At 37.4% G+C, this 20,735-nt stretch overlaps 1 protein-coding gene across 1 annotated transcript in view; it reads left to right on the top strand.

Annotated features, from left to right (window-relative positions):
• The window catches only part of LOC149288054 (discoidin, CUB and LCCL domain-containing protein 1-like), a 53,898-nt gene extending 36,699 nt beyond the window's left edge, over nt 1-17,199 (top strand). Inside the window, exons 4-16 of the mRNA XM_089492182.1 lie at nt 3,333-3,470; nt 4,114-4,165; nt 4,389-4,461; nt 8,072-8,205; nt 9,381-9,421; nt 10,684-10,890; nt 11,804-11,928; nt 12,311-12,458; nt 12,946-13,062; nt 13,678-13,762; nt 14,867-14,916; nt 15,007-15,135; nt 16,670-17,199. Coding sequence (XP_089348308.1) covers nt 3,333-3,470; nt 4,114-4,165; nt 4,389-4,461; nt 8,072-8,205; nt 9,381-9,421; nt 10,684-10,890; nt 11,804-11,928; nt 12,311-12,458; nt 12,946-13,062; nt 13,678-13,762; nt 14,867-14,916; nt 15,007-15,135; nt 16,670-17,199 — 1,829 coding nt within the window. The remainder of the gene's footprint in view (nt 1-3,332; nt 3,471-4,113; nt 4,166-4,388; nt 4,462-8,071; nt 8,206-9,380; nt 9,422-10,683; nt 10,891-11,803; nt 11,929-12,310; nt 12,459-12,945; nt 13,063-13,677; nt 13,763-14,866; nt 14,917-15,006; nt 15,136-16,669) is intronic.
• Nucleotides 17,200-20,735: the final 3,536 nt, after the last annotated feature.

The raw sequence follows: 20,735 nt of genomic DNA, 5'->3' as shown, positions 1-20,735 counted from the left end.
CTTTTCTTACACAGCATTCTACAACAATATACTTTAGTGCTTGTCTGGTCTGCTTTATGGGAAATACAGCCTTCCAGTGCCTTCCAACAGTTCAAATTATAATGTTTTTTCTCACTTTTAGTGACCTAGGAAATTCTGTGATGTACAAGTTTATTTTATAGTTATCATTTGGGATACTTATTATAAATGACAACTCTATTTCCTCCCAGGATCTAAATCCAGCTTGAAAAATGATTTATAAAAACAATTCCATTGCGGAATCTACAATGCCAGCAATTATAGACGCTTCTGATGAGGTTATATATTCATTAGATGTAAAAGATATAATTAGCAAGTGGTGCACTGAAGAATACACCATCACAGAGGATATTCATCACTTACAGCGGTTATGCTAATGATCTAAGCCATTCATAATAAGTATCTTGATTAATTGCCAGGACCATTGAATCCATTGTGCGTTTAACATTGACATATATGCAAATTCTTTATCCGTTTTCAAGTATAATGCCCCATATAGCCCCCATTAATGAAAATGCATATTAAAGTATTTTGTAAGTAGTTTAATATGCATTCTTTAACGATAAAAGAAAAAATAGAAAATGTTCAAATGTTGCAGTTCTGAAGCCTTGTTTTGGCTGCTTAAAGCCTCATTACACTAAAAATGTCACGTTCGCCAGCGCTTGAGTTTGCTAGGGATGGGTATACCGTGCATGTGCACTAGGTAGGTGATGTCTTTGGCTGATCACATGCCAAGGAGCTGTGCAAAAACTTTTTAAAAGTAAATTCAAAAGTGGCGATTTTGTTAGCATAAGTATTAAAGTGCACATGATGATTTAAGTGTCCATTTAGCTGACGGTTATAAGACCTCTATAGGGTTATGGTGCCTTTCCCCCTTACTGATCAGGATCAGCATGGTTCAGAAAAGCGGTCTTTTGGAAGCTTTCATGGTGTAACATTTCAAATCCAAGCCGTGTCTTTGTGTTCTACAAATGTAATGAGACTAAAATGCCAGCTCAAGCAAGGCAATTACTGCAATGTTGCCAGAACACAGTAGGTGCAAATTAGAATTCACACCATTAGAAAGTCCATTTTCAAATATTTGTAAAAGATCAAAAAGGCTAATTAGTTCAATGTAGTGTTGCAATAAGAAAATTAAAACAATTTCCGGTTAAAGCAAAACAAGCTTTTTTTTTTTTTTTTTTTTTTTGTTGCTCAGACATGCAAGTGGGTGGGTTTTTAACCCTTTCAGTACATTATGGGCTAATTTTGCAGTGGCTGGGTTAAAAATTAGCATTGCAAAGTGATTATCTCACATTGAAGCGCTTTCGAGCAGATCTGTGTATACCATCTGTTTCTGTCTGTTTTCAATCTGCCACAAATTCGTATGCTTTTATCTCTTTATTGTGCAATATGTTTAATCTTTGCTACTATAAATTATTTATAATCTTTAAAAAAAAAATAAAAAAAAAATTGTATCTTGTGATTGATCCTTGCTACAAAATGCTACATTCTTATTCCTACACTTCATGCTTGAAGGCTTCTTATAATATTGTAGGGAGGGGAACATATGTATCCACAGTTTTGCGGAATCAGCTTGTATTTTGGAGACAAGGAATAAGGATTGTCTCGGAGTTTATCGATGTGATCATGACTCTGTGCGACTCCACTGACAGGGCTGTAGTCTCTGGGTGGTCATAGACACTTCTCGGAGGGTGATCTGCTCCAGGCCACACTGATTTGCACGAGAATGCCAGGCTCTTTGAGGAAGTTTAAAATGCGATTGCTCATGTATCTAGAATATATAAAAGAAGTTGTAGTAGTAGGTGATGCGGAGCATAACAAAAACAATCTAAGTGCAGCAAGAACACCCAAGACAAACTACACAATTTTATCAAAATAAGAATATACAAAAACCTAAAATAAGTGTCTATGCCCCTTGTGGTAGGTGAAAGATATATTAAATAATGTAGATGATATTCAGGTAAAGAATCCAGGTATGATCATGGGAAAAAATAAAAAAAATAAACCAATATACTGTAGTATGTTGCACAACTTAATAATTCACCTTCACGAACCCTGCCACGGACATTGGTGTCCCTTTGTCTATCCCTGCCACAGGCTATACTTGTAATCAGGACTAACACAGCGCCTTTGAGAGATGCAGCAACGCAGCTATCTCGAAAGGTCCAAGTAGGTCCATCAATACATGCCACACATTTGTCCATTGTGAAACAGTTCATCATACTCTTTTATTGATGTACTATGTGGCAGGTGTAGTTACCTGTAAATAATGAAATCTGTTCAGTAGCAGAACTTATCAGAATGGTCCATCTCATTCTGTATGTTCCACAATGGAGGTATTGAGGGAAAGTTTTTAGTAGCTGTGTAAGAACAATACAGGCTGTGCATGTCATAGTATGGAGAGCAAAATGTAGCTATGGTGCTGCTATATAAGAAGCATGTGAGAAATAAAAATGTTATATCTGTGTGTGTAATATAACACACACACTTCAGAAGGAAATGAAGAGTCTATCGTGTCTGGTAGTAGTAATTACTAGTCTGTCACGGGCAGCTCACCTGCTTGAGCAGATATGCTCACTCCAGTTTACTGTTCCAGAACTCTACGTTCATGTTGTCCTCACGTACATTTTTTCCTAAGTAATTCCGTTTTGAGTATCATCCTACTCTACATGAAACCATATGTAGGAAAGCAGTCTCATTCCTGAAGCATAGCAAAGGTTCAAAAGTTTATCTGTAGATGGTCCTTACAAGAGGATTCCAAACCTGTCCACAAGTACTTCTGGGAGGGCAGAGGTTAAGGAATCTTTGTCTCAAGCCAAGATAGGTCAATCAATTTGACTATGAGACTAAAGCGAGGAGATTAAAATATATCCTGTTTGCATTAATTGAAAACTGACTTGCGGACACGTGTCATGCACACTGTAATGTCTTGAAGCTGGTACACTTGAGATATTGTAGAGGGTCCTTGTACGCTTGACATACCATAAGTGTATTTAAACTTTTATTCTTTCTACTTTTTCCACAACCATGTAGACTACTAAACTGGAGGATTACATATTATAAAGATTGTAAACTTGCGAGCACATCTGTTTGTCAATTCTAATCTTGTCATTCGGTTGAATATATGTATTATAAGAAGCACTGCGTAAAATTGTTGGCACTATATAAATATGATGATAATAATAATAATGTGGATTATTATCATGCAGATTCTGTATACCTGTTATTTCATGGATATTATGTGACTGCTATCATGCTTCTAACCTGTATTTGTGTATGCTGAATTTTCTATATATTTTTTTTTTTTCCAGCAAGCTACTGTGATGATTTCAGTAATGCACCCATGGAAGTTTTCTTGGATACAAATGTAGCAAACATACGTTTTGAGAGTGGCCTTCACGTGTCCGGACGAGGATTTTTGCTGAACTATGCCAGCAGCGATCATCCAGGTGTGTGATTTTTGTCAAATAACATGACTATAACATTCAGGGTTAAAAACATAATTATCATTAATATTATACATGGTATCCATCACTGTAGTCAAGAAAAGTAGACCACTGAAGTTCTGAAAATGTATGATCCATGTATGTTTTGATCCAATAAAAGGCATCAACTTGGACTAAAAACTCTTTTCTCATGGTCACCCATGGCTATATAGATGTCTGTGAAATTAAAGACAAAAGGTGGTGTTTATGTTTTTATTGCTTCACTTTCTCTGTGTTTTAGCACAGTGAAGGGAGGCTCATTTTCAACTATGCTCTTTTATTTTCCTGGTCGGCTGACGTGTGCGTACATGCACAGACGTAGGGAGCATGTGTTCGCACAGTGCCGGTATATTCACACCTAGGAGCTGAGTTCAGGACTGAGCTCATCTAGGACTTGGCACATTAGCCTGCTAACCATATTGAAGCCTGGAAATTGGAGGGTCTTAGAAGGAGACTTTTTCTCTGATAAAAAAATTTTGTCAAATGATTTAATATTATTTAAAAGTTAAGCCTTATTGTTTGTGCTTCAGCAATCATATCCATATATATTTTTTTTTATACCTGCACTTATGTAATTAATGCCTTTGTGCTTTTTTTCCTATAATAGATCTAATCAGCTGCTTGGCTCGAGCAAACCATTATGAAGAGACTAAATTCAGGTACGAATGAATGTAAATGTTGTAGCATTATGCATGAATGGAGCAATCTGCTAGTGTCTCCACAGTCAGCCTCCGTAAGGGTGTCTGCAAATCATGACTGTCTTTTTTTTGTTGTTGTTGTGGATTTTTTTTTATTTTTATTAACTGTAGAATGTGCATTAATAGTGTATGTGAAACAAACAAAAAGTGTGTCTTCCATGAGTCTTGTTTTCTATTATTTCAGTAGGTACTGTCCAGCTGGCTGCCGAGATGTTGCTGGAGACATATCTGGAGATGTGATAGATGGATACAGAGATGTAAGTATAATGATTCTCTAAATAATATATTGACCAAAGTAAAAGCTGTACCCATAAAATTAAAGGGTATGAATAGCAAATTGAGTTTGTGGCCCCTACATCTGATCCATGTAGACCAGTCCAAATGTGGTTTCCTTAACCCATTAAATAGTGTCCCATTTTAATTGCCCTGTAATTCGCTTTCCCCATCCCATTAAAGTTTTCCCACACACACGCATTCAATGCATAATGACTAATACTAATTCATATATATTTACCTACACTGTATCACTCATGCGTTTAAACACAGACATTCATTCAGAGGGTACTTACACATTCATTCATTTATACACATACCAACGCCTAGTCATTTAGTTATTTAAATTTACATCATGCACTGACTGGCTGAGTATGATACTATTGCAGTCCTTAAATGTAATGCAGACCTTGTAAATTGTATTCAGCATCTGACTTGGTACTAAAGGGAAAACCAAGTAGTACAATTCCTAAAGTCACAGACTGAGCATGATCGGAGGTCTCATTTAAGCAGAGGCACACTGGGGGAGTCTGACCAACAGGATGATTTGCCCCTGGTTATGCCAGTATATTTCACTGATCATGCAGCACATGCCTTAGAGTGCTAGAGGTTGTAATTCACGGGGACCAGAAATCTGAGGTATAGCTGCAAAGTCGAGCTTTGGCTATGTAGGGAAAAGGGCAATATAGCAAATGGTAACTTGTCTCAATCAGGGAAATCCTTTCGGAGACATTTAGAACTCTCTAGTAAGGCTACGAAATTTTAAGCAGATGTATGGATTTACAAAAACATGCATTTTGTTGATGTACATGTAGTTGATCTTGGTCTGTTTTATCAGTGACTTGTAATTCTATTTAATCCATTATTGCAGATGTGCTGCTGCTTTGCATTGTCCGTTTTCTCTATCCCCAATAGTGTTCCTCAGTGCACTATTGTTTCTAACTTCACAAATAGGTGTGTTTAGGAGTTCAAAGTGATTGTTCTGTTTCATGTCCTCAACAGTAAGTGTTTGCCCCACCTAATTACACCTGCCCCATCCTGTAATTATGAATAGCTTTGATTGTACCTGGGTGGCTCTTTTGCAAAACTCTCATTTCACTCTAATGATGAACACTTTGTTCTTGCTTTCTCTGGGCAAAGAATTGTGTTTGTGACTTCATTAAGCTTCCTAGTCTCACTGTTACTGACCCCCAAGGCAACGAGTATCGGTAACATGAAGTAATGAGGGTCAAAACAGGTCATTTACAGTCCATGTAAAGAGTAAGGAACAGCCTATTTGAATACTTTGTCCTCCAATTATAACCACTTTTGGAATGGAATGTCTACACTAATCCAGTCAGTCACTTGAGCTTAGTCTACAGTTGGTTGTGAACAGATTAGCCTATTTATTTGCATGTCTCAAGGTCAGGCAAAAATCTTAATGGCAACGAACAGCCAGAGATACCTGTCTACCGGTTGTAAACCATATGTTCTCAACTAAGTGTCCTTTGCATTGGCCTTGTTACGCCCTCCTACATTAGACAGGTAAGTATGATAAAGAAACTGGAATTCAGTCACCTCCAAGATATACCTGATTTACCTCTCTGTCACCTAGTAATTGCTTAGTTACTTCCAGCTATTTTTGAAGACGGCTTCTGATCTCAGAAAAACTAATTGAGGAGCCACTGAGAAGTTTGAAAGAGTCATGCCACACCTAATAATTATATGATTGGGAGTGATCTGTAAAATAATATGACTTATTTTTCTTGACCGAAAGCTGATCCATACTAAATAGGTTCATTGAACATTTAACTTTCGTTTATACCATGTCCGTTTTTGTCCATCAGTAACTATTATTATTATTAGATGTCTTCCTAACCCACAGTATGACACATGAACGTGTGAAGTCTTTATAATCCCAGTTCCACGTAGTCGTAGATGTACTATATTATGCATGATGTTTGCGGGCAAAAGATGTCTAAAAATGGCAAATTTATGTCTAAAATCTGTGTTGATTCTGTCTGTTTTGCCTGATTTTGATTAATCGCATAGTACTTCAGAGGCAATGGGAGAAAACACGGACATTGTTCCTCATTCCTTCATTACAGGGTTGTAATTTCAAGGAATGGATTCTTATGTACCGCCAGGTCCGTTATCCAACAGGGGTTCTCTGTGTGTATTGCTTATTTTAGACCATTTTATACACAAAATACCTTTTGGGTAATTTGTGTGTAATATACAGTTGTTTTCCAGTTGTAGTTTGGTATCCTGTGTTATTAAAATCGCTAAAGTTCTCACAGACAGAAGGAATCCACGATAGATGTATAAGTATCATAAGTATTAATGAGTATCGTTTGGCATTGTCTAGGCAGATGAACAAAGAGATTCTCACTCCTAAAAATATAAATGTATTGCAGCAATCACTGGTTAATCATGCGCATGAATGTATGGAAGTATGTCTGTCAGACTTTCACACTGGGTTTCTGTCATGTCTTGTCATGAACTAGCAATGTGGCCTAGGGCAGAGTTGTCATGCAGCATTCCAGGTCTAGCAGGTCTGCCCTGACATTAACATTGGAAACGGGGCCTGTTCATAGCACCGATTTATGTGTCCTCTACAATTTTTGTTTGCATAGTCCTTATTTATAAGCCATGAGTCAATGACTGTCTCACCAACTTCCAAAAATCTTGATTTACTTCTTTGATTTGCTGTACCGTGGGAATGCTGCCCTACCGCGTCCAGACCTCTACGCTGAGCATCACATATGAGCAAACTAAGAATATGTGGTACTTAATACTGCCAAATGACCAAAAGTAAACTTAATGGAATGGATTCACCAACGGAAGTACTTAGTGTCCAAGGATACACTGTCTGACCTCCATACAAAACTTGTTCCATTTACTGTTGGTTTTGTTATTCTGACATAATTATAATTATTACTAATTATAGGACAGTATTCTATTGTATTGTTATACTGTAGTCAAGTCAAATATAGCTATACGGAAGAGGGCATGTGATGTGTTCGTAGCATGTTATATTGGTAGTTCTTATGCTCTTGATTTAATGCTAAGCTTATACTATTACTTTCATCCTGCAGTTGTGGAGTCATCTCTCCAGCTACATTGATTACAGATTGTCTTACGTTTGTGCTTCAGTGATCAGCTGACAGACGTGAGCTCTAAATAAACTTAGGTCGGGACAGGGGATTGACAGTGGTATTTTATACGGGACCACCCTCTGTTTCACAAAGGGAGTCTTCCAGTTTGCACAATATGAATGGAGTCTTCTATCTGCAATCAGTTTGAAGGCCCTTGATGTCCTATGATTGATATACAATACGTAAATTATACTATTTCAAATTATTAAGCATTGGAAAACTTTATGGAAATTGATATCGGGGATTATCTTGCTGGTATTTACAATTATTATTAAGACAAACCGAATATCACGATACATTATGTAAATATGCAATTTGAGTATTTCATTTTTTTGCAATGTGGTTATATGGAGCGGCAAAATCACTGATGGTTGCGGGTAATAAATTCATGTAATATAAAATTAATAACTCAAATACTTATGGTAAATATTTGCTTCATTTATTGTTTTCTCTGTAGACCTCCCTGCTTTGCAAAGCTGCCATTCATGCCGGAGTCATTGCAGATGAACTAGGTGGACGGATCCAACTCACACAGCGCAAGGGCGCAAGTCGATATAGAGGAGTTCTGGCTAACAGGATTTTGTCTAAAGAGTATGTTTCACCTTTTTTTTTTTTTTTTATGTTGCTGTATTTTCGGTTTGATTTTTCACCTTCAATCCTTTATGTCCTAATGATTTTCATGACATCCCAATCTGTCCGTATCTGTTTTAACGATGTGGGGAAGTTATGAATGATTCCCTTGCTAATTGTGCAGACATGACCTTGACATTTTGTCTCCTTTCCTATGAAGTCTGTATGCGGGATTCCAGTAACATGTACGCATGCGATACACATCCTCTTTTACATATGATAATAGGTATAATGAGTAAACCATACTAACAAAAGATACAATAGTGAATGTAAATAAAACAATGCAATCAACCCTACGAACAACTCTGCGTTTGTAGTGTGAACAGAAGTATCCCTGCTCCCAGCTGTGTGTTCTCACCTAGGGCAGCAGCACTACCAGGGCCAGATCGATGCAAGCCTTTAAAATTGCATCTTATCTCTCTCTCACATTTAGCTCTATCACATTACTTTATGCACTGCATCTATATCTCCTTTTTTCGGATTCCATTTTATTAGTTATTCAAACTAGCCTGAAGCTATATCTGTTCCACCCCTATCATTACATATAAGATATAACCCTCTATACGTTTTTTGCCATATAATTTATTTGTGTTATTGTGAAGGACGATTGATTTAAATTAGTAAATAAAATAAAACATGCCCTGAAACCAGAAAACTTGAGTGTTTTGATGACATGAAAAATGTTTTTCTTCTTGCTGGACCTTCCTCTTATTCATTCGCACATGTGCACGCAGTGAATGATTGGTTGACTAGCGCAGTTAAAAACATAATTGGTTGATTGCCGTGCTGATAAATCAAACTAAAGGTGACATTGTTTTAACCTAAAATGACACATGCTTGATAAGTCTTTCTTTAATAAGGTTACTGACATGAGACTAAATAATAATATCCTGGCTAATCCCGGAGTTAAGAAAACATTGTTTCCACTACTTTCAGTCCTATACTGGACAAAACATGTCACTTCTTAAACAGAAGTGGAGGAGAGAATGATCCTTGATGATGTGTCGCCTCTGGTAGAGACAAACTGATCGGGGCAATGCTTTTGTGTGGCTCCAATAATGAGCTTACCCGCTCTGTTAAAAAATGCTTTGTCTACACGCCGTCTGAATGGCTTCTCCTTGTATTTTATCTTGCAGTGGCTCGCTTTCAGATCGCCAGTTTGAGTTTAACAGTCTCGGTAAGCAGAATACATTGTAAATGCCTGTGTGTGTGTGTGTGTGTGTCTTTTGTGTTTGAACATGCTTATTGTATCAAGTTAGCAAACAGATTGCGGCTTCAGAATACACCATCCCTCGCAAGCTTTTGCAGTCGGTGCCCTTGTCAATACACAAGGCTTACAAGGTTTACATTGATTCTAAAACAATACGTGTCTTGCAGGGATCTTGCTTTTTACTTTATTTTCTGCCTTCAAGACAAATGAGAAATAAATGACTGCCCGTATGCGCCTTCAAGAAGGTGTGATTTATAACATGCTAGTGTTCGGGTCTTCAGCAACTCTTTCATAAGTAACTTGAAAAAGAGCCAAAAGAGATGCATTGTTCCCTTCCATAACCGATTATGGATAATTTAAAGTGGTATTATAGATAGATAGATATAGATATTTGCAAGCAAATAGCCAAAATATCCAAGGTATCATTTTGCACGATATTAGACTATTTAAAGACTAGACAGACTATTTAAAGTCTTATTAATAACAATAAAATATTCCATTTTAAATGAGACATTGTACATACGATGATACCTTTTTAAAACAGTGAAAAGTAACAAAAAAATTAACCAATACAATCTAAGTTTCAAACATCGACCATTGCTGTAATTGACTGTGTAACAGTTCGACTGTTTATGATAATTTGGTGTTATTTTATTGCAAAATAACATTGAAGTGCATCCAAAAAAAATGTAACTGGAGGTCACAGTGATCATGCAGCTGTTCTTTGAATATCTAGCTTGTCTAGGCAAAGGTTACATGAATTCCGGCTTATGAGTCTGCCTTCAGGGGGATCCTTGGCATGTCTTAATTAAGGTGGACCTAAGGAAATAAACCCCTCCAAGCAGAGCGTACCAGTTTTGCAAACAAAATATTCTAGCTTTTTAAATACTAATGGCTGTTCTTTATATTCTTGATCTGTGGATGCTGGGAACACTTAATTGTCATTTGACACAAAACTAGGCGCTCATTGGATGTTTTCATGGAAACTAAAATAGCTTCTTAAACGTTTCTGTGGGTTTATGGGATTAAGTATTCTGAAGAAAGAAAGGATGGATCTGCTGCCAAGGATTATTTACTTGACATCCTGTTGAGTGTTTGTTCTGTCTAAGTGTAGCAATACATTTAATTTAGCCTGTGACGTTAGATTCTAAAGACGAGCATGTCACCATGTTATTACATGTGTTTTGAATACATTATTCTTTTTAACAACTCCTGATGTCTGATTTTAGACTGCAGGACCTCATTGATGGTTGGTCCAAGAGCTGATATGTTTTCAGCCACCTCTTCTTGGGAGTGGATGAGTAACACTGGAGAGATGATCTACTGGTCACCCGAGAGAGCACAGCTGAATAGTCCAGGCGTATCTTGGGCATCTAGTCACCAGGAGGAGCGGGAGTGGTTGGAAATAGATTTGGGGGAGAAAAAGAAAATAACCGGTGAGTATGAGGACACTTTCTCTATTTCTTTCCTTGGTTGCAGGAAGGTTGCTTATGGTTAGGATGGAACTATTTAAGTACCTTAGAAACACAATGTAGGCATACAAAACGTGGACATAAAACATTATCCTTATGTTTTGGGAAGGTTGATGAGCACTGGAAGCCAAAAACCTTTTCACAGAAAGACTTTTATTATCCTTCATATTCTAGTTGGTGGATACTCCTGTTTTAAACAGTTTGTGGCTCCCCTGTGTTTTTAACTCCTCTCCATTTACCTTCATTGTCAGGAGATGGGGCGCTCACAGATGAGTATTCCTGTGGTCTGGCGGGGGAGCAGGGAGATCTCTGCCTCCATCGCCACATCGCTTTACCTGCTCTCTGCTGGTCTATGCGTACAAAGAAATTCAAAGAGCTGGGTGATTGTGTCACAGCCAGGGGTCGTAAATCTCTTTTTATATGTAGATTGACAGGAAGCAGAAGTGCCTCTATTGTCAGAGATCTTCTTACCCCCACCAGATCATTGGATTCGGTTGTGCCAATGTTGCCATTTTAGATTTTGCTGGAGCAGTCATGACTGCACTTGACATGGTTTTGTTAGCCTATGTGAATGGCATTGTGTGTTCAACACAAACACAAGCAGCACAATATAAATAACCTCATTGTCTCCCTCACGGAGACTATTTTGTGGGACTATTGGCAAAGTTATTTGGTTAAAATATAAATAGTTAAGTTTCTTCTGAACTAATCCATTTTATATCACTGTGGAGCTTCATTGCTAACCCAGTTTTTGCATTATTTCTAGTGTTCTGTGTGAAATATAGCATTTTCTCTGTAATGAATTATGAAAGTGAATACTCTGCTGTTCACAGTTGATTATGTCACACTTAACGTGTCCTCTTTTGGTATGTTCCAGGTATTGTGACTACAGGATCCACATTACCAAACTTTAATTTTTACGTCAAATCTTATGTCATCAGCTTTAGGAAAGATGGGCCAAAATGGAGACTATATAAAGGAGTCATTAGCAGTGAAGAAAAGGTGATCTTTAGATTTATCTGTTAACATGCTCAACAAATGATATAAATCAAAGGCATTGCATTTATTTATTTAGAGCATCAGTCAATTTCACAGAGCTATTACAATAGGGGACTGTGAAATTGTACAATGACATTAAAAATGACAATAATGTTGATGTGTTGAGAACTATTGGTACGAGAAGGAGGATGGCCCTGCTCTTGTGTTTAAAATCTATTACATGTTAGAACATGGTTTTACTGTCATGCCCCTTGGCCCACTTGGAGATTCTATGATGTATGTATCATAAGTGACATGTTATGAAGAAAATACTGTCTGTTTTGTTCCTTGTGACACGCATAGTGACCACACTATACTTATTTTCTTGGTCTTTATTTATATGCAGCTGTTGGAAGGTAATTCAAACAATATGGGTCAAACACGGAACAACTTCATCCCTCCGATTGTGGCACGATACCTTCGAATTGTACCACAGACATGGCACCAGCGGATTGCCCTGAAGGTCGAGCTAGTAGGATGCTCCTTAGCACAGAGTATGTAATGCCAGATAATCTCAGTGTTCTGTTGTTCAGTGAAATTACGTTGCTCTGTTGATCATGTAATTAAGCTAATCTTGTTCACAAAATCATATCAGTAATTGTGTGTTTTCATTTCAATACCACTACAATTTACATTTTTGTGTCTCGATTTTTTTTATGTCATTTCTGGTTTGTTTTTATATATTTATATTTCGTTCTTTATATTCAGAACTAGATCTACGGAATCTGGCGCTATATCAAACAAATAATAATTTACTATGTTAAAGTATGTTGTGGGGTTTGATCTTATACCTTTAGCATTCAATTGAAACGGGAGCTTTTTAATTTAATATATATTTAGTATTTTCACAGTTAGACAGTGGCCTAGGAAGGAGTTGGGTCTATAGGAAGAGATTTCAGCCCAGTTTTCTAATTTGGCCTAATTATGAAAGCTTCATCAGTACATCACTGTTTATTGCTCAATCTTTTTTTTTTTTCCCAGATCATAATTCATCCACACACCCCATGTGGAAAAAGACAAATCTCCGAAATGCTAAAACACCCACGACGGAAGAGAAGACCTTCACTGAGCCGATACCGTCTGAAGAGACAAACTTTGGTGAGGCTACCATATAATTATCAATTTAAATACTCGGGCTTTAGACTAAATTATTTGGAGTTCAGCTTGTTTTAAGACAGGTAAAGGGCAAAAACACACTAGGGGGTTTTAGCTGATCAAGGTTAAAACCCATTTTGTTAAAGTGCCACCAAAGCAATATTTAAAATGACAATGGGTAAAATAAAAGTAAGGAATTAAAATGTGTACACCATTGTACATCGTTGGCATAATCGGAGAATTAGCCCTGCTAATCATATTTTTTTTTCTAATGCTATATGGAAATGACAAAAGCTAGCGATTATGTGGCAAGTAAGCCTTTAAACAAGCCTGAAAAAGTAAAAGTAATCAAAAGTTGTTAAAACTCCAATGTGCTGGTAGTTATATAGTTCTTACACCACTGTGAAATGATCAATTCACTCTTAGTATGTTGTTCCATGGATGTTCTTATTTTCATTTCTCCCACCCGTAACTGGGCGTTGGAAAATGTATTTTTTATTTTATAGATACACAAAAGTGGACTGTATGCATATTCTAAGATAACAAGATTGTAATACTCTTATGCTTTTCTGTATGTGATGTATGATATTTTCTTATTACAAGAAATTCTTTTTTTAGGGTGGATTATCGTTGTGGTCGTCGTCTCTCTTGCTCTGGTCCTGTTTTTAGTGCTAGTTGGCATTTGCATTTGCCTGTCACGAAGGTATGTATTTTAATTATATATCTGTTTGTGTGTGCTTTTCTGTGAATGTGCTGACCCTTTGGGTCCCAGATAAGAGTGCAACACATTTAGGAGCTAGATGTGTTTCACCTGTTCTGTGGAACTGTCTGCTGTCCCCCACAATCTTTTTCATTGTGGGGGCAGTACAGTTTTTTTTTTTTTCCTTTTTAAGAAAACAATTAAGGAAACTTTATTAAAATGAAGGGGTCCACAACCATTGTTGCTCCCTTTCTCCTGTGTGCCTTCTCCCTGTTCTCAGTGGAGAGTCTGTCTCCAACAGTATGTCCATAAAGCATTGTCCATCTTATTAGGTCAGGAACTGAAGACTTGGGACAACATCATTTTGCGATGTCTGTACAGTGTTTCTCCACAAAACTCTAGGGATAATTCTGAGAATAATGTAAAGTTCATCTTTTTTTTATGTACTTAAAATGAAAAGCTCTCCATTTGTCTCTCAATTTGCAGAGTTGTAGTCCGTTGCGTTTATTAGATCCCCTCCTGTGTCTGTAGTGTTTGCTTGTTTGTTTTAGCTGACTTCGAAACGATTATATACTCTGCGTTCCTTAATTGCTATTGGAATTCGTCCCCCTTCTCCTGACCCACCGCATTGTTGTGATATCTGTAAGCAACGGCACCCAGCTTGCGATGCGAGGTTAAGCTTGCGAAGGGGTTATCAGCCCTTTTAAAAGTCAATCAATCCCCGGACTGTATCTCCTCAACTAAATTGCATCCAAATCAAGTGCTGCCATCTGTAACTGTTTGGGTCTTGACAGATAATCACCATTATTGCCTTTTAGTCATGGCTTTCAGGTCTCTTCCTGAGAGATATAAAGAACGAGGCTGCTTGCTTATTAAGGGATTGTCCGTTGGGGATTCATTATTCTGGACTTGTAAATATTTTAAATGGCTTGCGCCGTGCCTTTGGTTATTTTATATGTCTACCAAGCCCGAGTTCCAGATTACCTTACAAACTGGTTTTAATGCACCCCCCCCCCCCCGGGCAAAATTCAGCCACAAGTGTTTGATGAAAAATCATTCCTGGTAGAATTCACACATAATTGGGTATATGATTTGTCTTTGGGACAGGAACAGGACAAAAACCGATGTATACAAAGCGACTGATGAACAGAAAAGTGGTAAGATAAGAATAATAGGCTGATTTTTTACATCTAGTTACCCATGGATTATAGGAGGTTCTGTATATATAATTTGTTTGTCTCCCGCAGGCTGCTGGAAGCAACTTGAACAGCCGTTTGTGAGACAGAATTCCACCGAATTCACCATCAGTTACAGTAACAACGATAATGACAAGGATATGCTACCAAAGTTTGATCTTGTCAAGTGCGACATGGAAGGTAAAAGAAATTGTTACTCTGTGCCGACAGCAAATTGTGATTATCTTCCCCACCCCCCATAACTTGAGAAGCTTTGCATATTCTATATGTCTGGGCATGACAAAAAACACACCCTGAATATTTAGTGCTTTGGGATTTCAGACTCCATCCAGCGTGTTTGTTTCGTGGTCTGTGAAAAGAAAAAGGATGCACAGTGGGGGGAAAACAGGGGGCACATTTATAATATGAAAGCCTATGTTGTTGTCTTGTGCCAATGTTCTGGTTAGGTGGCAACAAAGATGTTTTTTGGCAGTATCAGACACTGCCACAAGCAACCCCCACTGGAGTAAAGAGTTATGAATTTGTTATATACTGTGTTACGTTTGTTCCGCCAACAGTTATTCCATGAATTACATTTTCAAGCAAGGGTTTTAGTTTGAGATCGGTGTGTAGAGGTGTTGCAGGAATGGGAATGTCATTGGGAAGTGGTGGGAATGAGATCTACCTGAATACTTAGAATTGGATATGTTTCCATAAAACAGGTGATGCAAACACATAAGGACAAATGTGCTTCCAAAATGTTTTTTGTTTTGTTTTGTTTTTTTTATCTCATAACCCCATTTTCATGGACCATAGAAAATATAGGTGAAATACATGGCTTGACCCTTGAGTATAGTTTCCACCCTGATAGCAGATGACTCCTTTATACTCCCTGACAGAGCGTATATTGTGGAAGAACACAAATAATTGTAGATAAAGATAAGTTCAGCAAAATGAACATTATCCTTTAAATATTTATCTTCTTCAAATAACTTGCCAATGCTAACTGTGGCTAATATTAGAGTGCTCGTTAGAAAGCATTTTCACTACTGTCCATTAGTCCATAACAGTTTCTTCCATAATAGAAAAGCAATTCCAACTGTATTGGCCACCTAGACTATAGTTTTTCGTTCTTCATGAAATGTTTGTCTTTGTCACTGTATCAGGCTTACCCCATCTTGTATAATAATATTAATAGGAAGAACATTAATCATCATCATTCAACTCTATGATCGTACTGTGTTCACATGATCCTCGATATAAAATTGTATTATAAAATTAATGTGATATCATTAAGAATGGATTATTTAGGCTTATTAGTAATTTTCTTTGTAAAGCAGCAGGGTAGATGGAACATTCTCATGCTTGTCTGTGGAATCTTGTATAGAGGATGGTTTGTGGAAATATATCGCCACCTTGTGGAGAAAGAAATGTAGGCAGCAATAGGTTCTGATTCCAGTAGCTTTTGAGCTGAGATTTTTGGGCACAATGCCTTTGCTGCTCTTGTAAGGCATAATCATTAGCAAATGTATTAAAGGACACTCGGAAACAACATGCATTATTATAGTAATACTGGCAATATTTAATATATGTGAGTGTGTACATGCGTTACAAAAAAAATGAAGGAAACATGAGCACTGTTACTTATAAAATGTGAATTCCATTGAAACTTTCATTCAAATGCAAACAATTGTTGGTGTATTTACCCATTCTCTCTATTTTTTCTTTGATTTAGACTATGACCAGTCCAATATGATAGGCACTGGCTTGGTGACAAGAAAAGGATCCACCTTCAAGCCTATGGACACAGATGTTAAAGAGTCCCTTGATGGGCAGGAGATTGAAAACCACTATGATTGCCCACACAGTCGCAACAGACCTGAGTATGCTCTTCCACTTAATTATCCTGAGCCGGAATATGCCACTCCTATAATAGACCGCCACATAACACGAGAAAACATGTTCGTACCCGTGTCCGGCTACAGCGTCCCTGTGGTATCACTAAACCGCCAACAATCCTTCTCGGTCGCCAGCTTCTCCATCTCCACAAGCCCAGAGAACAGTGGTGGAGAGTACCAGACACCGCACTGTATAAACTTCGACGAGAGCGAATATGATAAACCAAAGGTCTACAGGGGATGGGGTACATTGGAGAATGGCGATTATCAAAAACCCCCGCTCTGCTCAATGGTGGCAGATGGTTATTCATCTCCAAGAGACTGTTTAAAACCCATCAGTCAGACTGCAATAACATCTCTATTGTGACCCCATGAAGAACTAACTAATGTTACTGCACAGCTGCTTAAAAAAACATTGTTTATATTAAGAACATTGGTATATTAGATTCCCCCCCTCTCACAATTGTCAAGACGGTGTTACTAGGGTGTATGTGGTTTTAATGACTTAATTTGTTACATGGCTCTATTGCCAATCATAAATCAAACCATATGCCAGAATCCCAATCCATATATATATATATATATATAGGCAAGTAAACATAATAAATCTATCATCTCAGTTCTATTCATATTTATTACAGGAATTAAATAACCTTAAGACTGCTGCCATGACATCACATAGTAACGCATACCTTCCCATAATCCATTGTACTTAACTGCAAAAATCATAATGCCATATATGTGAAGTATAAAACTTTCATAGTTTGTTGGTTTTTTTGCAGTCAAATCCAAGGAATAGCACATTTTTAGATATATTGGGAATTAATCGGTATCTTAGGAGGGCCCTGAGATCAGGCTGCTACTTTCCCAAATTATCAATCCCCGGCACAGCTCTTCCCTTCTGGTTGAACCACCTACCTCTGCCACATTCCCACGTCATGTATCTGTCATCATTGTTCTAATATTCAAGCCTGATTGTATTCACATCCCAAGACACTGTCTACTTTGTGTATTATGTGCAATGTGTATAGAGTTTTATAAAGAATCTTATTTGTTAGATTTGCCTTGTTACTGAATATATTTCCATAATTTTTATATTGCCTACAAAAAAATGCAGGTTGGTCCCCAACACTGTGAATATTTGGACCTTCTGTATGTCAGGATTTGGGGTTTTAGGCTGGCAATTTGTTATATAATGCCATCGTTGCTGAATAACGAAATATTGTTGTGTTATTCTGTTACTGGTCTTCTGATGTTTTTGTTTTGGGCCAGACGTTACTTGAGCGCACAATAGAATGGTCAAATAACTGAGCCGCTGACTTCCAACCCATGTGCAACATGATAAAACTTCTGTATCTGCGGGCAAGCAAGCATTCTTGGACCTGATTTTGTGCAGTCGCTAAACTAGACATGCGTCTTAATAATTTAGGCAGCCAAAATGTTTGTATGTGGATCATGTTTTTTGGATAATGACTAGGTGTCTAGACTTAATTTATTCTGCAATCATCCATACATGTAGCGTTAGAATTCTAAAGCTCACATTTCTGTTTTAGTAATAGGTTGAAGATGAGTTATAGGGAGATCTATCATTTAACCATCTTAACTAGGCATTATAAAGTGCCTGCTCTAGTGTCCGCCCGTCAAAATGTATAGTGAAGATGGTAGGTAACAATTTTTCATCTCGCTGCGACCTACTACATCATAAAAATACTTTTACATTCTGTATCATTTTTCCTGTTGACTTTAAGGTAAGTATATTTAAAAAGTACATTGAAAGTAAAAAAATTTTTATGCTTTAGTTGTTAAGAGACAACGAGCGTACTGTTTTAGTCTTCAAGGCAGTATCATTTACGCAGTCATTGACTGGTCCAAAGTACAGCTGATAACACATGCTGATGTGCCATAGAAACCTATCAGTATTCTCATAAAGTGTGTGCACACCCACTTTAGTGGGTGATATAAAAGTGTCATAGTGGCTATTTGTATTAATTTTAAATGGAGACTAAAATATATATATTTTTTTTTTTTTACACTTTTTAAAGGTGCGTTTTCCATTCATTCTGCTGAAGTTACAACTGTTTTATATAAAATTTAGCATTAGGAGCCTCATAATGCTATTTATCACAATGCTATCCTAGTACTGTTTGAATGCCAAATCCTTTTAGCTGGGAACTCTCCTGGTTTGACCCAAAGTTTTCAACTTTCCGACAGTTTTTTCCTTCTATGAACAGGTTACAGTGTTTGGCTGTGACCACTTTCCTCCCAAACCCAGCAAAGGCTGTATGGAGCTGGCCCGATTCCTTCAAAAAGCAATTCCCCCAGGAGAGGGCGAGTCAAGGTAGTCTTGGGAGTTTCCAGAAAACAATATTGAAATTTTGCCTCATTAATATTTTTCGGGGATGACTTAAAGCAGCCTTCAGGGTTTGCTGGAAGCCTTTGTCCATAGGAATGGATAAGTGGGAGTTCTGCTCTCACTCACCTCCATGGTCTCTGAATCACGGAGTGAAGCAGAGCTTTAGAATATGACATCATCTCTAAGCAAGCTGACTCAAACAACTGCTCTGCCATTCACAGTTTTAATCCCAGTGTGAGATCTGGGGTCTCGCTCAGCAAGTGCCGTACCTCCAGGTGGCTCACCCACCAATAGTTAAACATAGATCAGGATACAGCTGGGTTCTCTTTATATGCTATAAAAGGTGTTTAATTCAATATTGCTGCTGCTTCCCACAGTGCACTGAAGCTTCTCGTCACCTTATTGGTCACATATTTAATATTTATTTGGGTAATGGGTGAGGTTTACAGACTATTATTTTGGGGTGAAACTACTAATATATATCTTTCATATTATTTGTAATGTTTTTTGGATAACCTCATTTAAGATGCTCATATTTTGTATACAAATGTTTTTGTTAAGACTCCATGTAAATAATGCGTTATACATCTGTACACAATCTGCTAATTTCAGCTTTTCGTTTTAATTTCATTTGTGAAATGGAAAATCACCAAGAACAAACTATGGATGTAATTCAAAGACAAATCGATTTGACCTTTTTATCATTGTATATATGTAATATCGTAAGATGACAGCTAAACCAATTTGCACACTGTGATTTATACATTCTGGTGCTGGAAAAAAAAAAGAATGTGAGAAACTGAATGTTTAAAAGCAAAATTTTGATTAAACTGTGTAAATGGTGACATTTCTGTGAAATAATAAACCATTTCCATTTTAGAAAGTGGTCATTTTATATTAACATGTAAGCTAGACTTTATTGATTGAAATTGAAAATCCATTATTTTTTTTTTAGCGGGGTCATGTATCCAGAATCATGAATGTGCCTAGATCGTACCATGTGGCATCCCAGAATTAGATGGTGCCATCATTAGCATTGCCTTCAGTGGGGCTGGGAAAACCATCGGTGTAGAAGGTATGATGGAAGCCTGTTCTTCGAATCGGCTTCACATATCTTGGAAATCTTGCTCCATTACAATTAAAATATATGGGAGAGTGTGTGTACGGGCGAAGCAGTAGATTTGGTGCGATTGTGTAGAGGACATTGTTGCTCTAATGTCCTGAATTGTAGGAAATGCCTGTGGAGCATTTGAAGGGTATCAATCACTGGCATTCTGGTGTTTCTATGAATTGTGATCCTTGAGGGAAAAAAAATTGTCAGTGGCTAAAAGCACAGGGAAAAGGGAATGCACGAGGAAAAAAAAAAAGGTAGATGGGTAGATAAGGGCTAAAGGTCACACAAAGAAAGCACTTTTTGCAGCTTAGTGAAAAGGAATGCAACAAGGAAGTATGAATTTTCTCAATGCCGAGTGCTTATCTTTAACTTGTCCACAGAGCAGAGAAGTGACTACCTTCCATATAGTGGCACAGAACACAAAGCTTGTATTGTG

The sequence above is a fragment of the Sceloporus occidentalis genome, unplaced genomic scaffold (genome assembly GCF_023333645.1).
Source record: "Sceloporus occidentalis isolate IW3139 unplaced genomic scaffold, rSceOcc1.0.p SCAF_54, whole genome shotgun sequence".
NCBI lineage: Eukaryota > Metazoa > Chordata > Lepidosauria > Squamata > Phrynosomatidae > Sceloporus > Sceloporus occidentalis.
This window is presented reverse-complemented; position numbering and strand designations above follow the sequence as displayed.